At 42.0% G+C, this 12,007-nt stretch overlaps 1 protein-coding gene across 2 annotated transcripts in view; it reads left to right on the top strand.

The window, feature by feature from the left end:
- Positions 1 to 2,771: 2,771 nt before the first annotated feature.
- Positions 2,772 to 12,007, top strand: part of LOC121444457 (H(+)/Cl(-) exchange transporter 4) — a 68,916-nt gene continuing 59,680 nt past the window's right edge. For both annotated transcript variants that reach the window (XM_041646262.1, XM_041646261.1), the window contains exons 1-2: positions 2,772 to 2,917; positions 4,128 to 4,314. Coding sequence is in view for 1 of the 2 variants with exons in the window: in XM_041646261.1 (XP_041502195.1) it covers positions 4,301 to 4,314 (14 nt within the window). In the remaining variant the exon portion in view is untranslated. The remainder of the gene's footprint in view (positions 2,918 to 4,127; positions 4,315 to 12,007) is intronic.

Genomic DNA, 12,007 nt, shown 5'->3' with positions numbered 1-12,007 from the left:
AATACCTGAGAGCACTGCAGGGAGCAGGACAGAATCGCCATTACAAGATGGCGCTGACATCCTGTCCCGTTGGAAATAAACAACTCCATATATGGCTATGCCTTTGGGAGCTGCATGTCCCCTGCTTCCAGCATGCGTGGGGGATAAGGGCCCTTGGGCCTATCCCAATGCAGTCTGGTGTCAGCTGATGGTGGCAACCAATCACAGGGCGACCCGTGTGCCTACTTCCTATATAAGCAGCTGCTTTAGTGCTCTGGGGGGGGGGGGGGCGGGGCTCGCTTCCTGCTCTCCCTCAACCAAGAGGCACTCCAATAAAACGTGATCTGAGAAGAATCCTCGTGTGGTGGTTGTTCTTTCTCGCTGGTCGAGAAGTTCGCCGCAGAGCATGTATCAAAGGCACCCTGAAGATAAATGTGCTCAGTGTACTGAATATTTGACACATGTATGTAAGACTGCTTGGATCAGATGGTGGTGGCATATACCTTTAATCCCAGCATTCAGGAGTCAGAGACAGAAGGGTCTTTGTGAGTTTGAGGCCAGCCTGGCCTACAGAGCATGTTCTAGGACAGGCTCCAAAGCTACAGAGAAACTCTACCTTGAAACAAACAAACAAAAAAAAGAGTGCTTGAGAAATGTATGATTAAAACATATTTAACACATCCCAAAACTCTTGAGACTTTTTCACCCGCCTCTGAAAGACAGACACTGAGTTCTACTCACCAGAAATCTAAGCACCATTTTTTGTGGCTCTTTCAGAGATGGTGTATGTTATTCTTTCCTCATGCCCTTGTGTTGACATGTAAGTGTTTCATTACAGAGCAGAGGCTCCAGCACATTATCAAGGGAAAAATGCCTCAAAATGGCAGGGACATCTAATCACACTTTATAAGCTATTCTAACCCAGAGGCCCTTAGCCTTATTGATATTTAAGAGACTACATCAGTTACTGTCATAGGCAGCGGTTCTGCACACCTTGGCCTCTTCTCTTGTGTCTCTGAGCTCCGCCCACTGGATGCCAGGAATACACTAGTCCCTACAGTGCCTCAGTAGGCAGCTGAAAATATCCCTAGGGGATAAAGGGCAACATTATTCCCACTAAGAACCAGTGTTCTCATTGTGCAAGGTGGCTCACAACACTCAAGAAGCAACCTTAGCTACAGAGTGAGATTTTGTCTCAAAACAAAACAAAATAAAACATGGCAAACTGAACAACAATCACAGTGTTATTATGAGTGTTGTGTATTGTTTCTGGAAATATAGCAGATAATGAAGAGGAGGAAAGTGTAAAAAGATTTCGTGTCACGAAATTCCAAATATGTGAAGAGAACATTGGGATCTAGAAATCAGATCCTAATTGTGCTTCCATGGCTACTGAAGAAAAGTTTTGAGCCCATCAACTCTTTCACTCTCCTCCTCCCCTCTTCTTTCTCTCCAGTGTAAAATGAGAAGCACGGTTAGAGTCCCTGACAGATAAAACTTCAGAGTAGGACTGAGATTGTTTCCTTCAGGCTTTGTGTGTAGCACTGGAGATTCTTCAAATAAGAACCATGCATCAAAAATTAGCTCCAAGTGTGTATTCTGCATCCTTCTCTTGCTATAAAGCTCTGTCACTGTGGAGAAATGAGATTGCATAGCAAAGAAGGAAAAGAAGGAGAAGAAAGAGGAGGAGGAGAAAACTAAAACACTCTTAATCCTATTTGCCAGTGAATTGCCACATTTTGATAATTTGGTGACTTAGTCTTAATTACTTTCCATGTTCATATATAAAAGTTTGTATGTAACTAGCTGCAAGTATATTACATCCACATGCAACAGATAAATCACTTGCTGCATAATGTTTTGGAACCTCATTTTGTTCCATTTAACCTAGTACAAATGTCCTTTTCTCTCTAAGTATCTAAAATCATAGTACCTTTTATTCCTTTTTTTTAAAAAATTTGAGCTTAGAAGATATTACAACAGTTATTTCATTCTGTTGTAAATCCACAGTCCCATTTTAGGTCTGTTTTTTTTTTTTTGTTGTTGTTGTGGTGGTGGTGGTGGTGTGTGTGTGCCTGTAAGAGAAAGACGGAATGTGTGTGTGTGTGTGTGTGTGTGTGTGTGTGTGTGTGTGTGTGTGTGAGAGAGAGAGAGAGAGAGAGAGAGAGAGACAGACAGACAGACAGACAGTCTGTATATATGTGTAACAGACAGAAAGTGTGTATGTATGGTGACTGTGTGTGTGTGAGAGAGAGAGACAGAAAGTCTGTATATATGTGTAACAGACAGAAAGTGTGTATGTATGGGGACTGTGTGTGTGTGTGAGAGAGAGAGAGACAGAAAGTCTGTATATATGTGTAACAGACAGAAAGTGTGTATATATGGGGACTGTGTGTGTCTGTGTATTTACTTTCAGTTGAGCAATCACCTGGAAAAAGAGAAGGTGAAACTAACTTGTTTAAAAAAAATATGTCCCCAGATGAGGAAGGTTTACTCATTTCAGCCAAGCCGAACACAAAGGAAGGCTGTGAGCAGCAAGGGTGAGTTACTTGCACTGCAGTTCTCTATCCCTGCCCCCACCCCGGGAAACGGCTAGCAGAGAGCACCCGTCACCGGAGGTGGGGCTTCCTGTATTGCAGAAATAGGTTCTCCCTAGACACCTTTCCACCAAGGTTAGAAAGGCCGCCCACATTACGAAGTACCTTCCAGAGCCAGGGGTGGTCAGGAGGGCAGGACTGGGCTGAGTGGCTGAGCAGAACACGTGATACTGCCAGACTGCCAACTGGGCCCTCTGTGAGCCTGAGGCTGAAATCGACATTTGCCTCTGGCAGGGAAATGAACTTGTCAGTTTCCTTGTGCTTCAGACCCTCAACCCAAAGGAGTCAGAGATTGCAGTAGCAATTTGGCTTTGTGTATCAAGAACCTCACAACTATAAAGGTAAGTTCTTTGTCACTCAGAAACAAACCTGAGAGCAGTGACCTAGAAATCCACACCACCGCTGTCAATTTAAAAACATACGATCTTGAAAATAATAGAGGGCTGATAGAGGCAAGGGCTGTATTTAATCTAAGTTAGAGTTTGACCCTGTGAGCAGAAATGTGGCTAATCTCGAGGCAATGGTGGTAAAGGGGACAGGGTTAAATACAGAAGGGGAAAAAAGCAGGTGGAATAAGTGGCCAGCAAACTTAACTCATGCCTGCTTGTTAAGCAATCTATTTAACGTTCCTTTCAGGAGAGTGATCAAAAGGAATGTTATAATTGTGATTTACACTTAAAACAATCCCTGTGAAATTGCGATAGGAATGAAAAGAGCGTCTATCACTACCCTTTCACAACGTTTATGTGGTTTGGCAAACAAGTAAGATTTTATACATGAACTGCTCTAAGTTCTGAATGCACTAGTTCCAATTTATGAACTGATCAGAGAATATTCTAAAGCCTTTAAGGAAAGATTGTTTCACTGGGAATGCAAAAAATGTTGACAACGTACATTGTAATAGTAAAGTGACTTGCTTTTTCAGAATGTCCGAAAAATCAGACAACTTGAAATAATGAGTTGTTTTCAACAAATTTGTGCTCAAGAGATGAAATGTCTTAGCCAGGAGTTAGGAAAAAATAAACATAAATACAGTTGTGTTCTCTCAGTGTTTTATTTTAATTAATCGAAGATTACAGAAAGTAGTATTAATGCGTGATGCCACTGTTTTTTCCCCTTAGCAAATGAGACTAATGTAATGCAGCTAGTGAGAATAATTCAAAGTATCAGCCATCGGTCCAGTTTGAAGAATATTCCATCAGGAACTGCCTGAGCGTAATATTTGACTATATAATTTGGAACACCAAACTTCAAATGCTATGTGTTCATGCATGCTCTATTTCGGGTTTCATTTTAATTTTTATAAAACATATTTCTCTATTGCATCTGATAAAACAGAACACCAGATTGTGTTCCTTTCCACAATAATCTCCTTATTGCTAGCTGTTTTTGAAATCCTATTATATGTTTGGAACCTGTAATAATGTTAATTCTTCCTGTGTACTGTTTCCCCTAACTTTCCCAACAAGACCAAGCAATAGACAGGCATCAAGACAAACACCCTGAAAGGAGGTCATATTAACTGTTACCTGCCTCTTTTGGAACATGCAGGGTCTTCCCACCCACCCTCGGACCCCCTCCTGTCTTGCTCACAGCCGCAGGACTCCAAAGACATCACGTGGCAGCGTGGAGCCCGCCTCCGGATGACGTCACAGCACTCGCAGCAGACGTGCTGAAGAAAGGATGCTCTAGGATGCTGTCCAGGTGGACGGCCACGCTGCAAGATGCGGCACTGCAGGTAAGGGGTGCGTGGTGCCTGGATGCCTTTCCTGGCGCTCCCAACAGTGCAGACGCTTCAGGCAGATCCTGGGTGGGTGGTCTGCTGCCCTGGCAGCTCCCCCTAAAACCGAAAGTGGGGCCTTTGCCTGCTGTCCACAGCTGCTTCCTCCTGGTGCTTTTGCTGGGAGTGGCCTGGTGCAGGTGCAAGCGTGAGTTGGGTTTTGGCGTGTTCACTTGCAGAAAGTGGGCAGGGGCCAGACAGAAAGATAAGAGCCTCTTGCAAGGAAGGGAAGAAAAATTTTAACTGACTACTACACATGCTTTCTAAGGACAGAGACCAAGAGCAAAAGCTGCTTTGAAAAGATAACCATAAACCATTTTCCTTCTGTCATAGTGCTGGCTCAATAAAGATATCTTTATTAATTCTTTTCTCAGAGGTTCCCTCTCAGCAGTGAGCCTAATTTTATTCAAAGCAAAAACTTGATAGGGAATGGCAACTTCTTAGCTGCAATATCAAGGCCAGATGTGCAGTCAAAATTGTTTAGCATTATTTTGCAAGGTTCCAGCATTTAAACCTATTTTTTTCCAGGCAGGTGTTTTCAGTAGATTTAAAAATAACAGCATTCAATAAAATACAATAAAATACGGTTTGCAAAGATAATGGGCCACTGTAAAACATGGCTATATCTCTAAGAACAAAATGGTACTTAGCGAATGCTGGAGGTTGGAGATAACCCAGACCTTCAGAATTTCCAGCATTCTTCTTAATTGCTTAGCTGCATAATTAGCTCGCTGAAGGAAGGGGCTTGATGACTCAGCGGCAGATGGAGGGGTCAGGTGACTTCAGTCCCAGCATGACAGCCTGTATGTGCATGTGGGGGGTGGGGATTTTAATGCCTTCTTTCTCAACAACCCTGTTTACATTCCTTTCTTCTGGTCTGTGGCCAGGACGTGTGTGGGCACCCTAGGGAGGCGAATTAACATTCTCTTTGAAAACCTGACGTCTTTAGAAGGGAGGCATCAGTCACCTGCACTGGAACTTACCCTCTGAAGAATTCTATCCAGTAGCAACTTTGGTGAAACAGTGCTATTCAAATTGATAATTAAAGATGGCATTTTGTTCAGACTTTGGGATATCCTGATAGGTTGTGTGTCATTCGTTCAGTGATGTATTTATTGTGATTTTCCTCCTTTGGTTTGCGTTAGCTACGAACATTAAGATTAGCCAGTATTATAGCTATTTGAGAGACCCTGGATTCCATGTCTAACAGCAAAAACAAAGCACCTTCAGATCCCACCCTTTCTTCTTCCAAACCAACTCTTGACAAAGCAAAGCAGGTGTTGGAGGAAGGTGGAATAGACACTTGGATCTACTTCTGATTTTGCAGCTGTATAACCTTGAATAATCACCATTATCCTTTCAGGCCTCAGCTTTCTCATTCTGAAAGAAACAAAGTTATCTGGTATATGGTTTCTTAACTTTAGGATGGCTATGAGGGGCATCCAATTCATTGTAGGATGTTTAGCCTAGTCTGTGGCCTCCACCTACAGATGCCAGTATGAAACTCTTTCTTCCTTCTATGACAAGCCAGAATGTCACCAGACATTGCCACCTGCTTAAGGATTCCACTGACCCTGGTTAGGAGCTACTGATTTAGATGACAGCTTTATTCTTTTTTCCACCATGGTATTGGGAGTAGAATCTAGGTTTGTTTATTGTATGTTAGGTAAGCACACTACCACTGAGCCATAGCCTCAGTCCATAGATGTCCTTTAGATGTTTTTCCAGCTCTTACATTCCAGAGTTTGTTTTCTTATGGTAGGTTCGATATGGAGCCCTTGATTTGAAATCATCATATTGGGTATTCATGAGTTATAAATGTGAGAGCTTTCTTTATTGGAGGTTATCATTTACAGTTTCTGAGGGAAGAGGAGAGGGATGCTTGCATAGCATTTGTAATTAGGTGCTGGCCTGACACAAAAAGCAAAATAAAAATAAATAAAAGCAAATTAGAATGACGATTCTAATATTCACAAGGCTGTTCATCATCAATTGATACCTAAGAGACCAAAGAACCTAATAAAATTTGTGGCCCTTGATTGGATCCCAGCCTGAACAAACATACAATAGTCATCTGGGCGGGGGGCACTTGAAGATCAGATGATCCAAGGAGACCAGTGCTGATTTAGTAAAATGAATCTGAGACTTACCCTGCTGGGTACAATCTTGCATAATCCTCCCTTGGCAGTTGGGCCACACCTAGTGACTCACATGGATATAAAATGGCTCCGACATGGCACTTCTGAAACTAGGCTAGGAAGAACTGAAATGTCAGTTTTGGGTATGTGTTCTCTCTCTTGAGTCACTCCAGCACAGGTGTGTGTGTGGGGGGGGGGGGGGGGGAATGCCGTGTCATGAGAATTTCTGCATCTTGTTGGGAGCCAGAACCAATTGTAGCATGGGTGTACTTGGCAACAGATCTGTCAGACCCAGCTGAGGATTGAGATTGTGGCAGTCTTCTGAGAGACCTGGGGCTTAGGCACTTAGCTAAGATACATGCAGATTCATCTGTCAAACACTGTGATAGTTTTAATTGTTAATGTGACACAATCAGTATCATATAGAAAGAATCTCAACGAGGAATTGTCTAGATTGGGTTGACCAGTAGGCATGTGGGGAGATTGTTTTGATTGCATTAATTGATGTAAAATGACCTAGCCCACTATGGGCAGCACCATTGCCAGAGTTTGGTTCCTAAATTGTATTGAAGTAGAGAAAGTTAGCTGAGCAACAAATATTCATGCTTTTATTGTCTCCATGCACTTGACTGTTGAGGTAACTAGCTGCTCCAAGTTCCTGTTGCTTTGACTTCTCTGCAATGATGTAATGACTGTAATCTAGAATTGTATGCCAGATAAACCCCTTCTCCCTTGAAGTTGCTTTAGTCAGGGTATTGTATCACAGCAGCAGGAAAGGAAAGTAGGACACACAGTGAGAAAAGACATGCTTATTTCCTACTACTGTGTTTTGAGTAATTTGTTAAGTAGCAATGAGTAGTTCATACATATGTTTATTGGTCAGGGATCTTACATTTTGGAGACGCTTGTTGAAGTACTTAGAAATAAAATGCCATGGTAAAGGCAATTTCCTTTTTTGGTTTTCATTTTTAGTGCTTTTTTTGAGATCTCTTTAATATGTATTTAAGTAGAAGGCAGAAGAATTATTCTCCTAACTGTATTACTTTCAGAGCCTTGTAGCATGCCCCTCCCTGCTCATCCAGTGGCTGTGTTGGACATGGGAAAGTCTCATCATCAGTCTTTGCTTAACTATGTTTTCAGAAGCAGCCCAAAAGACATTTTTCTTTCTCATATGCAAGGCTGGGCTTCTTTTAAGATCATGATGTGAATTATATATTAATGAAGAATGATAATTATTTTGATGAAATAGTAATTTATGGACTTGGTGATAATTTCAAGGTTACACAGAGACCACTTAGTTCTCTTACATTCTTGTCCCCCTACTTCATTTCCCAAGGCAACCAACCATAGATAATCTGGTTATACACGATTTCAGAAAATGCTTGTGCAGACACACCCATCTACATAATATATCATCCCTTACCTCATTTCTCCGCTGTCTTGACAAACGGTATGCATGAAATTGGAGCTGGAGATATAGCTCAGTAGTTAAGAGTACTTGTTGCTCTTATACAGGACTCGGGTTTGCTTCCTCTCGTACCAGGGAGTCTCACACTCTTTTGACCTCTACGAGCAGCAGGATCACACAGGTGGTACACACGCACATATGCAGGCAAAACCACATACACATAAAATAAATAAATCCAAAAAAATTTTAAAAAATGAATATACACAAAGTCAGATTCAGAAATATTACTTCCATTAGTTTTTGTACACCCATACAGACCATTACTAGACCTTCCAAGGACACTATATTGTCCCATTTGCTGGAGCGGCCACTGCCATTTTGGTTCCTATTAGCACAGGTTTGCTTATTCTTGAATTTCACAGATGGAATCATAAAATACACTTTTACATCTAGCTCTTTTGTTTTATATGCCTTAGAAATCTGTCTCTGTTATAGCAGTGATTGATTTCATTTTCATTTTCTTTTTTTTGTTTGTTTGTTTTTCTTTTTTTAAATTTATTTATTTATTATGTATACAATATTATTCTGTCTGTGTGTATGTCTGGAGGCCAGAAGAGGGCACCAGACCTCATTACAGATGGTTGTGAGCCACCATGTGGTTGCTGGGAATTGAACTCAGGACCTTTGGAAGAGCAGGCAATGCTCTTAACCACTGAGCCATCTCTCCAGCCCTTGTTTGTTTTTAGAGATAGGGTTTCTCTGTATAGATTTGGAGCCCATCCTGGAACATGCTCTGTAGACCAGGCCGGCATCGAACTCATAGACATCTGCCTGTCTCTGCCTCCTAAGTACTGGGATTAAAGGCATGCACCACCATGGCCCGACTCATTTCATTATCTTGTGAATAGCACCATAAGAAATAAAATCAGGTAGCCATGTGTGGTGCCTCATGCCTGTCATCCCAGTACTAAGGAGATTGATGCAGAGGATTGTGAAGAGTTTGAGACCAGCATTAAATGATTTCCAGAGTAGCTTGGATCATGTCTCAAAAGGAAAAAATAACAAAGGTAAAATTAGAGCACCTGATTACTTGACAGCTCCATTTCTTTAGCTGTTGTTTGAGGATTAATTTACATCCACACATCCCCAGTACATTCCATCTCGTGGTCAGTACAGGAATTTACCGCACTGATGATGATTGATAGACATGTGGATTAGGTACTCTTTTCTAATCAATGAAAATGGTATTATATTACTAGAAAATTTCAAAGGGAGAAACATTTCTCTGAGATGAAACTTATAGTGTTTAGATGTTAGAAGAAAACTCCAAAGTCAAAACAATTTCTGTAATTTTTATCTGAGAACTAGATGTCCAGAGGAGCTGAATGACTTGCCTAAGATCAAGCAACCAGTTTTGATAGAGCTATGGATGAACAATTGAGGTGTCTTTTTAAATTTTTTTCCAGTCTGTGAGGGTAGACATATGTCTGTCTTCTTCAGTGCTGTGAGCTTGGAGAAGGTACTCCTTGAACAGTGGTTTGGTGCCAACCAAAGTTATATGCTGGAGGCGGTGGCAGGAAGACTGACAGTTTGAGGCTAGCCTGGGCTACATAATGAGTTCCAGGCCACCTTAAGCTGTATAGTTTGACATTGCCTCAAACAACAAAAATAACAGCAAGCAAACATAAACAAAACGGTGCAGTTGGCTGCAGAGATGGCTTAATGATTAAGAACTAGTAATGTTCTTCCAGAGGAGCCAAGGTCAGGGCTCCCCGCTCACACCAGGAAGCTCACAACTACTTGTAATTTCATCTATACGAGATCCAATGCCTTCTTCCAGCCTTGGTGAGTACCTGCACTCAAGTGCACATGCCCCCACATGGACACAAACCCATACATATAATTTAAAAAATAAACACTTAAAACACAAATTCATTAATGCCTAAGAAAAGACCATTAATATGAATACTGCAAAAGCATCCCCATAAGAAACGAACCTCAATTTCCATTCACTCCTCCATTCAATATCTCAACAACATTGTAGTTTATTTTTATTTTGAGCATGTGTGCATGGACACTCATGTGCATGTGTGTGTGTGCATGCAAAAAAGGTATACTCATGTGTGTGAATGTGGGTATATCAATAGAGGTCAGAGGGCAACCTTTGTTGTGGGGCCTCACCTTCCACCCTGTTTGAGACAGGGTCTTTGTTGTTTTTCTACTGCATTCACCAGGTTAGCTGGCCTAAAATCTTCTAGTGATTCTCCTGTATCCATCGCTAATCTTCTTATAGGAGTGCTGGGGTTATAGATGCTTGCATTAAGATGTTTGTGCTGTGTATCTGGCTTTTATGTGTGTTTGGCAATTTCAATTCAGGTCCTCACATTACATGGCATGTGTTTTTCCTCACCAAGCCATCCCTCCAATCCCTTTAATAGCATTTTAATCCATCAACTATTCCTTGCATCTATGTTATGTGTCTAGGCCAGAGTTTCTCAACTTGACACTATACATATTTGAGGCTGTGTAGTTGTTTTATTTCTGCTGTTTTAGAGGCAGGCTCTCATACTTGTATCCCAGGCTGGCATCACATTTACAGTGGCCCTGCCTTAGTCTTCCAAATACTGGTATTAGTCATACACCATCACACCCTGTTGGAACTGCAAGGTTCTTTATAGTGGTGGTAGTATAGGATGTTTAACAGTTCCCCTCACCTGCATCTACATAGCAACCCCTCTGGTTGGGACACTCTAAAATATTTCCAGTCATTACCAGGTGTCCCCTGTGTGTAAAATTTCTGGAGAACTTTAGGATGAGGAGGAGGCTGTGATTCAATCATCTCTGCAGCAGGACCTTCAAACACCAGGCTAGTGACAGTGACAAGAGCTCCCCACTGGCTGCCTAGCGGCTGAGAGCCACCGGAACGGAGGAGACAGTCTCAAACAGAGGGAAGCTGGGAACAAAAGAGTGCATAGAGACATAGGAGAATTAAACTGCGCCTGTCTCCAAGTGTTAGTGCATTATAAACTTGTAACACACAGAACTCAGGGATGATCACTTCCTACTACCTCCTCCTCCTTCTTCCCTGCCCACCAGTACTCTCTGTACCCAACTATCTGAGTCTGCCTTACACAGGACCTAGCAGGCTGCTGTGTGGCATGGCAGGCTTCCTACAGCCCCAGGCCCACACTGCTATTTGTCCCTTTTTGAAACCTTGCCTGTGTGTTGGAAAGGAGACCAGGCCAACCTCATATGGCCTCTAGTGATACAATCAACTCAGTGTTCTCCAGCCTCACCCAAGCGGGGGATGGGGCTGTGAGGTCTCTGTGCTGCTGTTGCCAAGAGCCAGCAGTTTAGAATTTCTGCACAGACACTTTCCAATAACAACAAAAGGAAAGGCTCACAATAACAACAACAACAACAATAATGAGTATATGGCTCACAGTGCTTTTCTAAGAACTTTATGTGCATTAAACTAATAGGGCTCCTGGCAGTCTATGAATTAAGAACTATTCCTCTGGGTCCTTTATCAGATAAATAAAACTGAGGCAGAGAAGAACATAGATCTCATATACCACGAGAGGCAGGTTGCTTAGAGCCCAGGCCCCAAGACCTTTTTCTATGCCCAACAGGCCATGATCATTTTAGGACCTGGATGCTCCGTGGTTACATCGAGTGGTTGTTGGGAGCCCTGTTTCTCCTAAGCTGTGTGGAAGCAGTTTACTAAAGATACTTGGATTATCTTCCCATCTTTCAGGTGGACAAAGGCAGACACATCCATACAAAGCCTGCTTATACTATAATCATTGTTTGAGCTTCTATACTATAGCAGGATCCTATACCAGGTAGTTCAGATAACAACAAATTCCCTCATAGTCTGAGATCAAATTATGGAGAGGTTGTTTCCTTCTGAGGGCTGTGGAAAATAAGTCTGTAGTAGGTAGGTCTCTCTCTTTTGGGCTTGTCCACTTAGTTTGTGTGTGTTTCTGTGCCCAAATTATGTCTTATAAGGACACTGATCATATTGAAATTAGGGTCCATCCTAATGACCTTATTTCAACTTAATTACTTCTGAATAAACCTTGCCTCCAAATACAGTCACTCT

Source organism: Microtus oregoni, unplaced genomic scaffold (genome assembly GCF_018167655.1).
Source record: "Microtus oregoni isolate MIOR12 unplaced genomic scaffold, Mior012 000127F_ref0000509, whole genome shotgun sequence".
NCBI classification, from domain to species: Eukaryota; Metazoa; Chordata; class Mammalia; order Rodentia; family Cricetidae; genus Microtus; species Microtus oregoni.
Note: the sequence above shows the minus strand (reverse complement) of the source record. Positions and strands in the feature narration are given on the sequence as shown.